The following is a 16,163-nucleotide window of genomic DNA, read 5'->3' on the forward strand; positions in this document are numbered from 1 at the left end:
AAGGATGAACCTTGAGGTCATTATGCTTAATGAAATAAGCCAGTCATGAAAAGAAAAATGCTGTATGATTCCACTTACAGGAGCTATCTAGAGTAGTCAAGTCACAGAATAAGTAGAATGGTGGCTTCAAGAGGCTGGGGGGTATGAGGAATGGAGGGAGTTACTTAATTTGTGAGGAATTTCAACTTGGGCAGATGGAGAAGGAAATGACAAACCATTCCAGTAGTCTTGCCTGGAGAATCCCATGGACAGAGGAGCCTGGCAGGCAACAGTCCACAGGATCGCAAGAGTCGGATATGACTTAGAGACTAAGCCACCACCACCACCAGATGAAAAAACACTAGAGATTGGCGCCACAACAATATCAATGTTTAATATTACCGAACATTTAAAGACACTATATTAAAAATGGTTAAGATAGTATATTTTATGTTATGCCTATACTACATTTTTTAAAACCAAAAAAAAAAAAGGTTTTCATGATGGTGATTTCTAGTTCACTAGGCAGCAACTATGTTCAACAGTGATAGAACAACACTGAATATCAAAATATACATCTTTCTTTCACAAGACGCATATCAAAGCTCATTAGATATTAAATTTATAGTATCTCCCTGTGTGTCACACTAATCAAAGATGTATCAATTTTTAATAAGAAATATGAGTTTCATCTCCTTTGGGTCATGTACGTTCAACAGCCATCACAGTACATGATAGATACTGAAACACATGTGCCAAGCACTAAGGCTCATGAGTGACTGCTCCAGAAATCACTCACCGGGGGTAGCTGGAAGGTAGTCACCTGCTGTGCGTCCCTCAAACTCGCTTCCTGAAGAATGGAAGTGTCTTGCAGGACTGAAAGAGATCAGAAAAGAATCCCGTAAAAATCTAAGTCTCTTTTTTCACCTGAAGAAAGAGGATCACCAGATGATGTACGTAAAAAGCACTTACAAACCATAAGGATTTCTATTGCTTTGCTTTCAGACAGGTCAATGTGGGCTTTAACATGAAATGCTTGGGTTCCAGTTGGCTCTGCCACCAACCAGCTATGTGACTCCCAAGTCCAGGGACCTCAGCTCTATCATCCATAATATGAGGGAAATAAAGGTTAAAACTCCACACAGGAAAAGGACAGTAAGAGTTGTTGGCAACAAAGATTTTGTGGGACTCTAGTGTCATGTAAATTTATACATTTATAAGTTTATAAATTGCAAAGCTCCTTAAGGAAGCCTATCTTTCTTATCTCTATTAGATGTTCCTGGAAGAGTACTTAGCACAGTACCCTAACCACTAATCACACAAAAAATGCAGAGTGTAGCATTGGGATCATCTCACTCTCCCATATCCTGGGCTACCAAGAGCCTCTGCTATATTCTCATGTGATTTCTCTCCCCTGACAAGCTCCTGCTTGGGCTTCTGCAAGAAGTGAGTCATATACCTGGCTTATTGTGCAGTCATGTCAAATGACCTGTGTTTCAAAAAGTGCTCCTTTCATGGAATAAACTTGGAAGGATGAACTATCATCTCTCAGTTTAGAGAAAATTCAGATTAACCCCAGCTCATAATGCAAAATCAGTGCCAAACAGAAGCCAATGCTCCTCACCTTTCACACTTGGGATGCAAAGCCTTCTGCAAACAGGGGCAGGTGTGGTTACTTGGAACAAGAGCCTAAGACAGGAGCCAGCTCAGCCAGCAGTGACATTTGGGGAGTAGTTCCCTATGGGAGGCAGCCTCATCACCCTGCTGCCAGGCTCAGGGTTGGTGGGCATGGATTTGAGGAAGGGATTTTTTAAAAAAATAATTATTTATTTATTTGGCTGTGCCAGGTCTTAGCTGTGGCACTCTGGATCTTTTATCTTCATTGCAGCACACTGGATCTTTAGTTGTGGCATGCAAACTCTTAGTTGCAGCATGTGGGATCTAGTTCCCTTACCAGGAATCAAACTTGAGCCACCTGCATTGTAAGCATAGAGTATAGAGCATAGAGCATAGGGACCCGGAAGTCCCTTGAAGAAGGGATGTTTTAATTCTGTTCTCATACCTACCACCTTCTGAGGGATAAAACACAGCCCTACCCTACTTTTCAGCATGATAAATGAGCATAACAATACTCTGAGGATTACTTTGAAAAGCTTTCAGCCTCTAAATAAAAACTATATTTTGGGGAAAATCTTCAATTAGTAACTATATGGTTTTTAATGGAAATTCTTCCCAGTGATCAATCACCTGAACGTTTAAGGTATTGCTCATAGCTAACTCTCATCATACTTTCTTCATCCATTTATTATTACTGCTCAGGGAAATGGCAGCATTGACCCTTTTGACACACAGTACCTGGCTTATCTCAAAACTCTACCCGGAAGTGAGTAGGCTGACACAGTTCCTTAAGACTCTCTCATAGCTTGTATAACCTGTAGAACCCAGGCTGTTGGCATGGGCATGCATGCTAGGTAACTTCAGTCATGTCTGACTCTTTGCCACCTTATGGGCTATAGGCCACCAAGCTCCTCTGTCCATGGGAATCTCCAGGCAAGAATATTGGAGTGGGTTGCCATTTTCTCCTCCAGGGGATCTTCCCAACCCAGGGATTGAACCTGCGTCTCTTGGGTCTCTTGCATTGGCAAGCGGGTTCTTTACCACTAGTGCCACCTGGGAAGCATTGTTTATTTGGGCAAATGGTTGTTTCTCATGCCTGTGGTTGTGGGCTGAATTGCATCTCTGCTGAATTCATATTAAAAGTCCCAACTCTTAATACCTCAGAATGGGAATATATTTGGACATAAGATTTTTCAAGCAGTAATTAAATTAAAATGAGGTAATGGGAGTGAGCCCTAATCCAATATGCCTGATGCTCTCATAAGAAGAGATTAAGACACAGACATACATAACGAAGACCATGTTAGGACACAGAAATGTCTGTTGTTTCGGCTGCCCAGTCTGTGGGACTGTATTACAGCAGCCCAAACAAACTAGCACATCTGTCTTGACTTTTAAGCAAGGAAAGGCTGGCGTTTTATTTGATTTGTATAAAAATCAGTGTAGTTTCACACATAAAGAAATGTAACTTTTCTACACTCCGAAGTTTACTACAGTAAGGACAACTTCTGTAAATCACCAAGAATGGATTTCTGGTCTCCTTATACTTTCTTCTGCCATCTATAACTACAGTACAAAGTGATAAGTCCACCCGAGCTAACCCTCACACCATACAGGTCACGTCCTTCAACCTGAGAGGACCAAATTTTTTCCATGGTGATTACAACTAAAAATCATGGGCAGGGGACTTCGCTGGTGGTCCAGTGTTTAACGCCATGCTCCCAATGTAGGGGCTCAGATTCAATCCCTGATTAGGGAACTAGATCCCACATGCTACACGGTGTAGCAAAAAAAAAAAAAAAATCTTAAACAAAAATACCCCTGGACTTTCCTGGTGGCTCAGTGGCAAAGAATCTGTCTGCCAATGCAGGAGACACAGGTTCAATCCCTGGTCTAGGAAGATTCCACAAGTCTCGGAGCAACTAAGTCTGTGCACCACAACTATTGAGCCTGTGCTCTAGAGTCTGGGAACTACAACTACTGAGCTCATGTGCTGCAATTACTGAAGCACGTCTTGGGGTCTGGGCTCTGCATGAAAAGCCCATGCACTGCAACTGGAGAAAAACCCTCACAGCAACAAAGACCTGGCACAGACAAAAAGAAATAAGTAAAATTAAATTAAAAAACAAAAAACCCTAGGAGTTTGCATGCCACAACTGAGTGTGAACTCCACAGTGCAGCCAAAAAAAAAAAAAAAAAAATTCATGGGCAACTCAGGCCCCCTATTCAGTATTTTATGGGTAGCCAGGCATACCTCATCTTATTGCACTTTGCAGATATTATGTGTTTTAAAAAGTAAAGATTTCTGGCAACTCTGCATCAAAACAATCCTACTTTGATCCCAAAGCAATCCAATTCCCAACAGCATTTGCTTACTTCATGTTTCTGTGTCACATTTTGAGAGTTCTCATATTTCAAACTTTTCATTATTATCATATTTGTCACAGTGACCTGTGATCAGTGATCTTTGATGTTACTACTGTAATTGTTTTTGGGTACCATAAACTATGCCCACATAAGACAGCAAATTTAACAGGTAAATGTGTGTGTTGTGCTGGCTTCCTCATTTCTCTCCCTCTTCTTGGACCTCTACTTTGTGAGACCCAACAATACTGAAATAAGGCCAACGAACAATCCTACAATGGCTTCTAAGTGTCCAAATGAAAGGAAGAGTCACATATGTCTCACATTAAAAGATTTAAAACAGTGAGGAAGGCATATCAAAATCTGAAACAGACTGAGGGACTTCCCTTTTGTGGCCCAGTGATTAAGACTGCACTCCCAGTGCAGGGGGCCTGGGTTCAATCCCTGGTCAGGGAAGTAGATCCCACATGTAGCAACTAAGAGTTTGCAAGCAGCAATTAAAGATTCTGCCACCAGCCAAATAAATAAATATTAAAAATTTAAAAAGCTGAGGCAGGCTAAAAGCTAGGCCTCTTGCATCAAACAGCCAAGCTGTGAATGCAAACAAAAAGTTATTGCAAGAAATTAAAAGTGCTACTCCAACGAACACACAAGAAAGTGCAATAGCCTTATTGTTGATACAGTGGAAGTTTTAGCAGTCTGGATAGATCAAACAAGCCACAACATTCCCTTAAGCCAAAACCTAATCCAGAACAAGGCTGTAGTTCTTTTTATTCTACAAAGGCTGAGCGAGGTTAAAAAAAAAAAAAAAAAAAGCCATAAATAAAATGTTTGAAACTAGCAGATGCTGGTTCACAAGGTTCAAGGAAGAAATCTCTTCTCCATAATATAAAAGTGCAAGGTGAAGCAACAAGTTATCCAGAAGGTCAAGTTAAGATCATTAACGATGCTGCCTACACTGCACAACAGATTTTCAGTGTGAATAAAGCAGCCTTATATTAGAAGATGCCACATAGGACTTTCATAGCTACAGAAAAGGCAATGCCTGGCTTCAAAGCTTTAAAGAACAAGCTGACTCTCTTGTTAGGCACTAATGCAGCTGGTGACTGTAAGTTGAAACCAATGCTCATTTACCATTCCCAAACTCCTAGGACCCTGAAGAATTATGCTAAAGCCACTCCGCCTGTGCTCTATAAATGGAACAAAGCCTAGATGACAGCACATCTGGTTACAACATGGTTCAATGAATATTTTAAGCCCCACTATTGAGACTTACTGCTCAGAAAAAAAAGATTCCTTTCAAAATAGTACTGCTTTTTGAATAGTCACCCAAGAGATCTCTGATGGAGATGTACAAGATTAATGTTGTTTTCATGCCTACTAACACAACATCCATTCTGAAGCTCATAGATCAAAGAGTAGTTTCAAGTCTTATTATTTAAGGTAAGAAATACATTTCACAAAGCTATAGCTGCCATACACAGTGATTCTTCTGATGGATCTGGACAAAGTAAACTGAAAATCTCCTGGAAGGGAGTCACTGTTCTAGATGCCATTAAGAACATTCACGAGAACATTCCTGGTGGTCTAGCAGTTAGGGGCTTCCCACATAGCTTAGTCGGTAGAGAATCTGTAATGCAGGAGACCCGGGTTCTATCCCTGGATCGGGAAGATCCCCTGGAGAAGGAAATGGCAACCCATTCCAGTATTCTTGCCTGGAGAATCCCATGGACAGAGGAGTCTGGCAGGCTACAGTCCATGGGGTCACAAGAGTTGGACACGACCTAGCGACTAAACCACCACTACCAGCGGTGGACTCAGCGCTTTCACTGCCAGGGCTCAGGTTCAACAGCTGGTTGGGGAACAAAGATCCCACAAGCCAGCATGGCCAGAAAAAATAAAACACTCATGGGAAGATACCAAAATATCAACATCAACACAACAGGAGTTTGAAAGAAGTTGACACCAATCCTCATGGATGACTTCGAGTGGTTCAAGGTTTGAGTGGAAGAAGAGATGGTAGATGTGGCAGAAACAGCAAAGAATCAGAATTAGAAGTGGAGCTTGAAGATGTGACTGAACTGCAAAAATCTTATGATAAAACTTGAAGAGTTGCTTCTTATGGATGAGTAGAGAAAGCAGTTTCTTGAAATGACATCTACTCCTGGTGAAGACGCTGTGAAGACTGGTGAAATGGAAACAAAAGCTTTAGAATATTACATGAACTCAATTGATACAGCAATGACAGTTTGAGAGGACCAATTCTATTTTAAAAAGAAAGAAGTTCTGTGGGTAAAATGCTATGAATCAGCATTATATACTATAGGAAAATCGTTCCTGAAAGGAATGATTCAATCGATGAGGCAAAAGTTAATTACCATCTCATTTTAAGACACTGACAGTTACCCCAACCTTCAGCAACCTTCAGCAACTGCCATTTTGATGAGTCAGCAGCCACCAACACAGAGGCAAGACCTTTCATCAGCAAAAAGATTTCAACTTGCTGAAGGCTCACACAATGGTTAACAATAAAATATTTTCAGTTAAAATAAGTACAGTTTTTTGAGACATAAATGCTATTGTGCATGTAACAAACTACAGCGTAAATAAAAATTTCTTATGTACCGGAAAACCACAAGTTCAAGTCATTCACTTTATTGAGATTATCTCCACTGGACAGACTAGGACACTGAGGCTTGCAGAGTTTAGAAGCATGACCTGGGTCACAGCTAGAGGATGAAAAGCCAAGTGTATTTGCTGCCAAAGCCAACTGCTTATGGCCATTAGTGCACTTTGTTACAGACATGGCTAGCCACCACTCAAGCCGCAAGTCCTGGTGATATCACTCTGTTCCCTAGGAGGCATTTTTATATCTTCTTTCAACATTATAAAATCTTGAGAGCAGAAGTTATTTAGCTGAGAAAAGAGATGTTCAGAGAGATAAGAGGACATGGCTATACTCAGCTCCCCACGCAGGCCCTATTTGGACAGTGATGGTGCCCAGCTGTCTCCAAACCAACAAAACAAACTCAGAGATGCGCCCTCAAAGCAGCGACATGATGCAACCTCAAAAAACACCTACTCACAGTAGAGGTCCCTCCGGGCAGCCCTGGCACCATGAAGAGGACACTCTCATGAGATTCTCATTGAATTGCTCTAGGGAAGGACCAGACCCTGAAAAAGGTTCAGAGCCACTCAGGGAGCAGGAGAGAACCAAAAATGTCAAGAGCTACTTCCAAGCGCACAGGGCCAGGTACAAACGCCCCTCCCCCACTCCCATGGGCACCCTACCTGGGTCCCCGCTGAGCTGGCCTGAGAGCCTGCTTGGAAGCCCAGGGCTCTGAGCCAGAGCTATGGGCTGGGCATCCTGGCTCTTTGCAAGGTCACTGTGGGGCTCTGCTGGCAGCTGCTCTTGCTCTTGGTCTGGAGGGCTGTCCCCATCGTCAATCACCACAGGGTCTTCACAGTGCTTGAGCTGCAATCCCAGAGAGGGCTCTTTAGAGCTCGGTGGAGAAGTCTCTGGCCAGATGAGGACCAGCAATTGTGCCAGGGACTGGGCAAATTCCCCCCTCCCTGGGCCTGCTGACCATTAACTCAACCACTAGAAGCACAGACCCACCTTGTTCAGGGCTATAAAGAGGGATGACATAACCGTGTCACAAATTAGAGCCTTTTGGTAATGGAGTCTGCCTTTGGGGTTATCAAACTTCAACATGGACATAACGAAAGCACATGGCTCTAGATGGAATTCCTCATCCCTGGCCAGGGAATACGTGACTCCACCAAAGCATCAAAGTGCAAGGTGGCCACCCTCTCCACATCTGCTGCCCAGCCCCACTCTCTCCCTCTCCCTTCCCATTCTCCCAGCCAGCCTAGCCCAGCCCCCTCTGCTCACCCATTGCCAGGGTCTCCCCGGCTCTCGTTCTAGGGCCTCCACAGCGGACACAGCCTGATCACCACTCTCAGGTTCCTGGGCTCGCACCCAGCCCTGGACCTCCCGGGGCAGGATGGCCAAGAACTGTTCCAGCACCAGCAGCTCCAGGATTTGCTCCTTGGTGTGCCTTTCAGGTCGCAGCCAGCCCCGGCACAGGTCCCAGAGGCGGTGTAGGGCCTCCCGGGGGCCTGCAGCCTCCTGGTAGCAGAAACGTCGGAAGAGGCGGCGGGAGGACTCGGGACTGGGAAGCTCACCCTGGGAGGAAGGGTTCTCTCCCGGTGGGCTCCTCATTTTCCTGGGCTCCTCACTTTCCTTTGGAGCCAAGACTCGGGGGCACAGGGCTGTGGGCATGATGGGATTTGATGGGGGTCAGCAGCAGAAGACGACCCTATTTCCAAACAGAAATCACTGGCTTCAATGTTCTGGTCTCCTGTAGTAGTTTTTTGGGGGTGGTGATGGGAAAAGTGAAAAAGCCCACAGAGATCAGCCCTTGGGAGAAGCACCAGGATATGTGACAAGTGTCAGTGCGGATGATCCTTACACAAAGGCAGAGAAGGAACAACCCCATTCCCAAAAGCATCATTATATGATTTCCCTAACTGAGGACTGGATGAACAAGGCAGGCAGTCCAGGAGAAAAGCAGTGACATTTCAACGTGGCACTGGTGTTCCAAGCATCCCAGGAGACCAGTGGGGCCGCATGCAGGAGAGAGATGGTAATTAACACTCTGTGGTACCTTCGATGGCCAGGTCCTCCTGGAAGGGACCTGAAATGGACGAGCTGAGAAGGCCGCTATCTTGAGGCTTCAGAGTCAAAGTCACCGTCCTTGCCCTTGAGACCTTTACAAAACGAGCTGAAAAGACAAAGACAAACATGCACAGGAAAAGCCTTCAAAGCTGATCCAGGACAGGAAATTCACCCTGCTGGTAGTGAGGGCTATCAGAGTTAGACCAACGCAGAGCGAGTCAGTCTTGCTCAGTGGAGTATGCACCAGGAAGCAGGGAAGAAAGCAGACAGCCCCGAAGACACCCCCACAAAAGATGTGTGTGTGCAGGCTCAGTCGCTCAGTTGTGTCCAACTCTTTGTGATGCGATGGACTGTAGCCCGCCAGGCTCCTCTGTCCATGGGGATTCTCCAGGCAAGAATACTGGAGTGGGTTGCCATGCCCTTCTCCAGAGGATCTTCCAGATCCAGGGATCTAACCTGCATCTCCTGCACTACAAGCAGATTCTTTACTGCTGAACCACCAGGGAAGCCCCCAAACAAGAGATGAGGAGAGGCAAAAGAGGCACATCCTGAGTTTACTAGAGAAAAATAACACTAAGTATTTAAAAACACCAGTGTTTTAAAAGGCGCCTCCACCCAATTCACTAAAGTCTGAATAGTAACCTTCAGTATATATTTAAAGATATCTGGACCTTCAACCTGGCCTCCACCCATCTTGCCTTCTTTTCTCTTGCCATCTTCAAACCACAATGAAGAAAACCACACACACACCTCAGAGACCTTCCCCAGGCAGGACAGAGGTGGGGCTGTCATGGCACAGTCTCCACCTATGCAGAGAAGAGGCTCAGGAGCCCCTGCATCTCCTCAGTGAACAAATGCAGGGCGACCAGGTTGGATGCATGAGACAAGTGCTCAGGGCTGGTGCACTGGGAAGACCCAGAGGGATGGGATGGGGAGGAAGGTGGGAGGGGGGATCGGGATGGGGAACACATGTAAATCCATGGCTGATTCATGTCAATGTATGGCAAAAACCACTACAATATTGTAAAGTAATTAGCCTCCAAATAATAAAAATAAATGAAAAAAACAAAACAAAACAAAAAAAACACAAATGCAGGGCGACATCAGAGTAGCAGCCACTAAACCAGAGTAAGGGACCCAGGGAAAACGAATGGCAAATACGGTCCAACACGGTCCCCTCCCCCACCCTCAGGCCTCTGAGATCCTTGGACGTGGTCCCTTGCCCTTAACACCCGGTTTAGGAGACTCCCCAGCATGCCAGCACACATTACAGTTTGCCCCACCACCGGATTTCCTCCAGTGTCAGCTCCTGTATCTGACACCCAATCTCAGCCCTACTCAACTCCACCTTCCCTGAACTCGGCCATCACACACCTCCAGGGCCTCTGGGTTCCTCAGGTCTGCACCCACCCTCAGAGCTCTAGGGCATCTGGCTCTGGGCTTAGTCCATCATCCCTAACAGAGAGCCGTGTTCCTGTCACCCTGGCACCGGCACATAGGAAGCTCAGAAATGATGAGTGATGAATGAATTAACGTTGATTAATTCAAGAGGATCCAACAGGGGGCGGGGCGTACTTAAAAGCAGCTCTACGAGGAGGAACGGAGCTGGATGAGCTGAAAGGGAAGGGGATGGGCATACCGTAAGCCAGGGAAAGGGGCAAGGTTTCCTTTGATCCAGATCTCTCCCTGTCCCCTCCCTATACACCCACACCCACCTCCACTCTAGCCAGCTCCCGGCTCCTCACCTCACAGCATGGAACTCCTTCTCAGCGTCTACCTCAAAGCCCTCCTGCGGCGGAAGTCTACGGCGGCAGCTCCTCATCCTTCCAGCCCGGTCTCCCGGGTGTCCTTCCTGAGGCGGGTTCTCTGCGAGGGCCACTCTGTCCCTGGCTAGCCAAGACCCCGTCTCCTGCTCATCCAGAAAACCACGGCTCCGCTTAAGAGGGAAGAAGTGGGATCAAATGCAGGCGCCTGAAAAACATTTGTGTCGTCTCATCCCCCTGCCCAGGGATTCAGCGCTCCGCTCTGGGAGGGGAGGCCGGAGCGCGCGGGGCTCGGAGCCAGGGGACCAAGGAACGCGCAGTGGCGCGCGCGGGCCGCAGAAGCCGGGGCCGCCCGGGCCGCACTCACCTCCTCTCCAAGTCCCAGTTGGCGGGCCGTACAGGCCTGACCGCCTCCGGAGCCCGCCGGACGCTGAGGAAAGGAAAGGCCGAAGCCCTCCGGCTCCCTCCCCTGGGACACTTCCTGCTCCGCTCTAGGACCGGGGAGGTCTCCGCATCTCAGTGGTTCTCTCCTCCGCCCCCCGGCCGAGGTGTGCGCTAGGGGTGACATTCGACACCCCCGGCCCGGCCCGGCCGGCGCGCCCCGCCCTGCCACGCCCCGCTTCGCGCGCGCCTGGGCCTCGGCGCCTGGCCGGGGGCTTTGTAGGTCCTCCACGCCGCCTCTGCCGGGCCTCCCCGCGGGCTTGCGCCGGGGGCGCGCGTCGACGCGGGGCGGGAGGCAGGGGCCTCGAAGGCGCGACGGGGACCGCGCCTGGAGGCGGGTGGCGGGGCAGAGAAGCGGGCCAGCGGGAGGGCTCGCGCGGGTGCGCCCGGCTGTGGGCCGCCGGTGGTGTGGGAAGGTTGGTCTTGGGGCTCCTCTCTTCTCTGTTCTCCCCCTTCGGACTCGTACTAGGGGCTTGTTTACTCCCAGAAGGGCCGATCCGGGAGCCGAGGCTGAATGCTGGAGTTGGGAGGGGGAGCGGAGGAAGGAGGCTGCGGCGCACCGGAGCCCGTTACATTTCAGAATCGCCGTGTGGCACCCCCACCCCACGCCCGCAGGCCCAACCTCCTTCCAGCCAAAACCCCTCCTCTACGCCCGGCCCGCGGCCGCTGGAGAGGCGAGGAAGGCTCGGGAAAGGAAGACTCACCTTCTCCTTCTATCCGCTGTCTGATGCCCAAGGTGTCAGCCCTGGCTTTCGGAGGATGTGCGGAGTTTCACAGCTACTCGTTACACGTCCCTTCTGGGCATCAGGACAACCCTGGGGAGCGCCCAGAGGGACTTCGGTCCGTCTTGGCCCCCAGTGGGTGGTCAGGGTGCTTATAGCTCCCTTAAGTGTAGGGTGTGGCTAGCTGTTCACACTCAGTCAGGGGAACGGGCTAATGGACTTTGACTTGAAGTCGAGTCGCAGCGAGGGCCAGGAAGAATTAGGGCCTCTGGACGTCTAGACAGGGCTCCTTGCCGCTACACTATGCTGAACATGTAGCTCGAAGACAGAGAGGTCTTCCTGGGACCATCCTTAATCTTGCAGGTTCTGGAGCTTGGGAGAAAGCATGTCTGGGGGTCCTGAGCTGGGCTGATTGACACCAACACTTCTCTTTTTCATCTGCTGGGCACTGAAGTTGAACTTTCCCATAGAAGAAGGCAAAGAAATGTCTCCATCTGCTAAACAGGATGGGCTTCCCAGGTGGTAAAGAACTGGTAAAGAATCCGCCTGCCAATGCAAGAGCCAGTGCATATGCGGATTGGATCCCTGGGTCTGGAAGATCCCCTGGAGGAGGAAATGGCAACCCACTCCAGTATTCTTGCCATGACTGAGCATGCAGAGTCTAGAGAGGATACACTACTGCAGATAACTGATGTCTGGTCAGATCGAGCAGAACAATACCAGTTCCCCTAAAGAAAGGAAGTGGCCTGGTTGAGCAGATGTGAAAGAGGTGGGTGGACCATGAAACTGGATTGATTGATTGATTGATTTTTTGGTGGTGCTGCATGTCGTGTGGGGTCCTAGTTCCCCAACCAGGGGTGGAATCTGAACCCTCTGAATTGGAAGCACAGAATCTAAACCACTGGACCACCAAGGGGGGGTCTGGAACTGGATTTCTTGGCATTGCTTTCCTCGTTTCAAGGACTTGGGAGCCTTTTGTTTCTTCCTCTAAATAACAGATAATCATTCCTGAGTAAGGGAGTTAACAGGGAGCCACCGTTTGGTGTTTGCTTGGATTCTGTGACTTTTGCAGGAGATAAAGCAAAGGAGTAAAATTCATTTTTGTGAACAGTGATTGGTCCCCCAAATGACAGCCAGGTGCAGGCAGGGTCTCCCATCTCTCAAACATCTGCTATGTTTGATTTGCAGTGCAGAGGAAGAAGAACGCTTAGCAGTATCAGGTAATGGATGCTGGGGATGAGCTGGGGATGGTCACAGTATTAAGAAAGAGGTCAGGGCAGGTTCCACTGTGATGGTGACATCTGAGATGAGGGAGTTGATCAAGCTCAAGCATGGGTGAAAACAGGGTCCCAAGTGGAGGCCACCATGACAGCAAAGGCCCTAAACGTGTAGAAGCACAGGGAGGCAGTGAGTGAGTGAGGGCCATGGTGTGTCAGCTTGGGGTGGAGGTGGGGAGGCAACTGGAGACCGTGGGAAGGTGCTTTCTTTGACATCAAGTGGGATTATGACAGATAGCACAAGTAAAGCAACAGAAAGAAAACCCTGAATGTAAATGCTACTCAAGGACCATTGATCCATCTCACAAGTAATGTTTCATTTGGTTTCTATTATGTCGCTGATTGTATGTATTTTTATAAAGTGCTTGCTGTGTGCCACCAGTTTTGTCAACCTTGGGGAGATCATAGTGGATAGATGATCCTGGCTTTTAGGAGCTAGAAGAGGAATCAGATGATAGATGGCATGAAAAAATAAAACAGGGTAAGAAGGAGCCTGCTAGGGTGGTTGGGTAGGACCTTCATAAGGTAACATTTGAGCAGGGAGCAGGTGGAGGGCAAATTGAACAGAAGTGTGCAAGATCATTCCAGCAGAGGAATAGCATATGCAAAGGCCATAAAGCAGGAGGCTTATCCCCTGGCTAGAGAAAGGGGTAACTGGAATGGAGTGACCGTGGATTTTACACTTAGAAGTTTTCAAGTGAGGGCATGGCTTGATGGGACTTTAATTTTATTATTTTTTAATTTTTATTTATATTTTTATAATATATATTATATATATAATATAATATATATAATTATAATTTTTATTAATTTTATTATTATCACTGTGCAGAACAGATTGGATCTGGATGGAGGGAGGCAGAGGCTATTTTGAAGCAGCCACAGAAATGCAAGCAGGACATGGCCCATTCCAGAATCAGCTGGTGGAGGTGAGGCTGGTGAGCAGTAGTGGTTTCCTCCATGGTGTGCTACTGGGTGTTAAAGGAGTGAGAAATGTGTGTAGTTTTGGCCCCAGTTGGGTGATTGGAGAGTCTGCCTAGGAAACTGCAAAACAGTTTCTGGGAAGGGGTTGGGAGACAAAGATGGGTTTTGGACTTGCTAGGTCTGAAATGCTCAAGACAAATAGCTATGATGGTTCTGGGAGAAAGCCAAGACTAGAGGTGGAAATCTGTTGTCACAGCAAACAATAGGAGTTGAGATCCTAGCACAGACTCGGATGGGTAGAGGAGCTGTCTTAGAGGAGTTGAATGGGCCACACTAGCTTTGGAGACTAGAAAGAGAGGAGAGAGATCCAGAGGGGAAAAAGAGGAAAGGGGGAAGTGGGTAGGGGAAGGAGAAGGAGAGGGAGCAGCCACTATGAGGTGGAGAGAAGTCTGGGCAGTGCTGAGCCTTGGAATCCCATGCAGGCAAAGGTATTTTCAAGAAAGAAGGATAGTCATTGAGGATAAGTGCTGGTGCAAGATCAAATGAAATGAGGAAAAACCACTGATAAGAGCATTGACCCATAGTATTTGGTATAGAGGCCCCCTGAGCAGAACAGAGGTGGTAGAGTGCTGGGATGGGGTAGTTTGGAGAGAGAAGGGAGGTGAGGGAGTGGAGACAGTGGGTAGAAAAAAGTAGCAGTAGCTGAGGGAGAATGGGTCCCACCTTAAAGATGAGAGAATTACAGTGTGTGGCTTAAAGGAAGGAGGGACTGGGCAGGAGCCAGGAAGAGCAGAGAAGGGAGAAGAGGAGGCAAGGTGGTCTCTGGACCCTGAGCCTAGCAGGGAGCAAGTGAGTGGAAGTCCATGGTGGACTCCTGAATACACAGACACTTCAGCAAAAGAAGAAGCAGGATGTGATGGTTTATTTTATGCATCAATTTGGCAAGGTCTTGGTGCCCAGTTATTTGATCACACAGAAGTCTCAAATTTGCTGTGAAGATACTTTTTGGCTGAGATTAACATTTAAATTAGTAGACTTTGCAGAAAACAGATTATCCTCCATAAATGAATGGGCTTCAATCAGTCTCTAAGTAAAGACCAAGGGAATTCCCTGGTGGTCCAGTGGTTAAAATAGCGCAGAGTTTTAACAATGTAGGGGGCATGAATTTGATCCCTGGTTGAGGAACCAAGATCACACATGCCGTGCAGCACCACCAAAAGATTAAAACAAAAAAGAGTAAAGACTGAGGTTTACACATACACACACACATGCACACTGTCCTCCTTCTATCCCACGCTTAAGAAATTCTGCCTGCAAGCTGTGAGGTTTACACACACACACACACACACACACACACACACACACACACACACACTGTCCTCCTCCTATCCCACACTTAAGGAATTCTGCCTGCAAGCTACCTTCTGTCTTGAGCTGCCCTGGTGGTCCAGTCGTTAAAATAGCACAGAGTTTTAACAATGTAGGGACACACACACACACACACACACACACACACACACACACACTGTCCTCCCCTTATCCCACACTTAAGGAATTCTGCCTGCAAGCTGCCTTCTGTCTTGAGCTGCAACATCTTCTCTTCCCTTGGTCTCTGATCTGCTGGCCTGCCCTGCACATTTTGGGCTTGCAAGCCTCCACAATTATGTGACCCAGTCTTGTGAAATAAACCAATCAGTTCCCTCCCCTCTTCATACACATACTCACACACACACACACCCTATTGGTTTTGTTTCTCTGGAGAACCCTGACTGACAGGAAGGAACAAGAGATAGTAGAGATGTGAGAGCAGGAGGAAGGCATGACACACTCACCTTGCAGAGTGGAAGGTGAATCGACTGTAGCAAAGGAAGCCATAGGTTATGCCAAACATGGAAAGTGAACTTTGCACCGTAAAGTACCACGTATAGCTTTCCTAAAAATGCCATTTCTACAAACAGAAGGGCAGCAATTACATCTTCCCCTGGGGAGAAGGTCATCATTCCACAGGATATACTTGTGGATGAATGACAAATACAGGTGTATAAAATGTGCCTTGCCACCTTGTTGTCTGATTCCTGGACCAGCCACATCTGGCTTACTTGAGAGCTCATTAGAAATAGAACCCTCAGGTAGGTCCTAAACACAGTCTGAATCGTTAACCAAATACTAGGACTAGACTTTCTAGTTACTTGCAGTTTGTTTTGTTTTGTTTTTTGGCTGAGTTGAATGGCATGTGGGCTCTTAGTTCCCTGACCAGGGATCGAACCCATGCCCCTTGCAGTGGAAGCTTTACTTCCACTTCCACTAGGGAAGTCCAGCTCTTTGCAGTTTGAGAAGCTCTGTTGTAAAGGAGTCAGCATGGTTCTGGGCAGAGTACATGCTCAACAAACTATAA

The 16,163-nt window shown here is 47.5% G+C and overlaps 1 protein-coding gene across 4 annotated transcripts in view; it reads right to left on the reverse strand.

Moving 5' to 3' along the window:
* ZNF496 (zinc finger protein 496) overlaps positions 1–11,688 on the reverse strand; it is a 46,785-nt gene extending 35,097 nt beyond the window's left edge. For 2 of the 4 annotated variants that reach the window (XM_061151111.1, XM_061151108.1), the window contains exons 1-6: positions 10,772–10,928; positions 10,387–10,612; positions 8,631–8,747; positions 7,856–8,282; positions 7,252–7,435; positions 779–855 (exon numbers count right to left, since the gene is read on the reverse strand). In XM_061151111.1, the coding sequence (XP_061007094.1) occupies positions 779–855; positions 7,252–7,435; positions 7,856–8,245 (651 nt within the window). In that variant the 5' untranslated portion in view covers positions 8,246–8,282; positions 8,631–8,747; positions 10,387–10,612; positions 10,772–10,928. Of the gene's footprint in view, positions 1–778; positions 856–7,251; positions 7,436–7,855; positions 8,283–8,630; positions 8,748–10,386; positions 10,613–10,771; positions 10,929–11,549 lie in introns of those variants that run through there. The other 2 variants (XM_061151110.1, XM_061151109.1) reach the window with 2 other exon arrangements.
* Between the last annotated feature and the right edge of the window lie 4,475 nt (positions 11,689–16,163).

Source organism: Dama dama, chromosome 9, assembly GCF_033118175.1.
Source record: "Dama dama isolate Ldn47 chromosome 9, ASM3311817v1, whole genome shotgun sequence".
In the NCBI taxonomy this organism is placed as follows: Eukaryota; Metazoa; Chordata; class Mammalia; order Artiodactyla; family Cervidae; genus Dama; species Dama dama.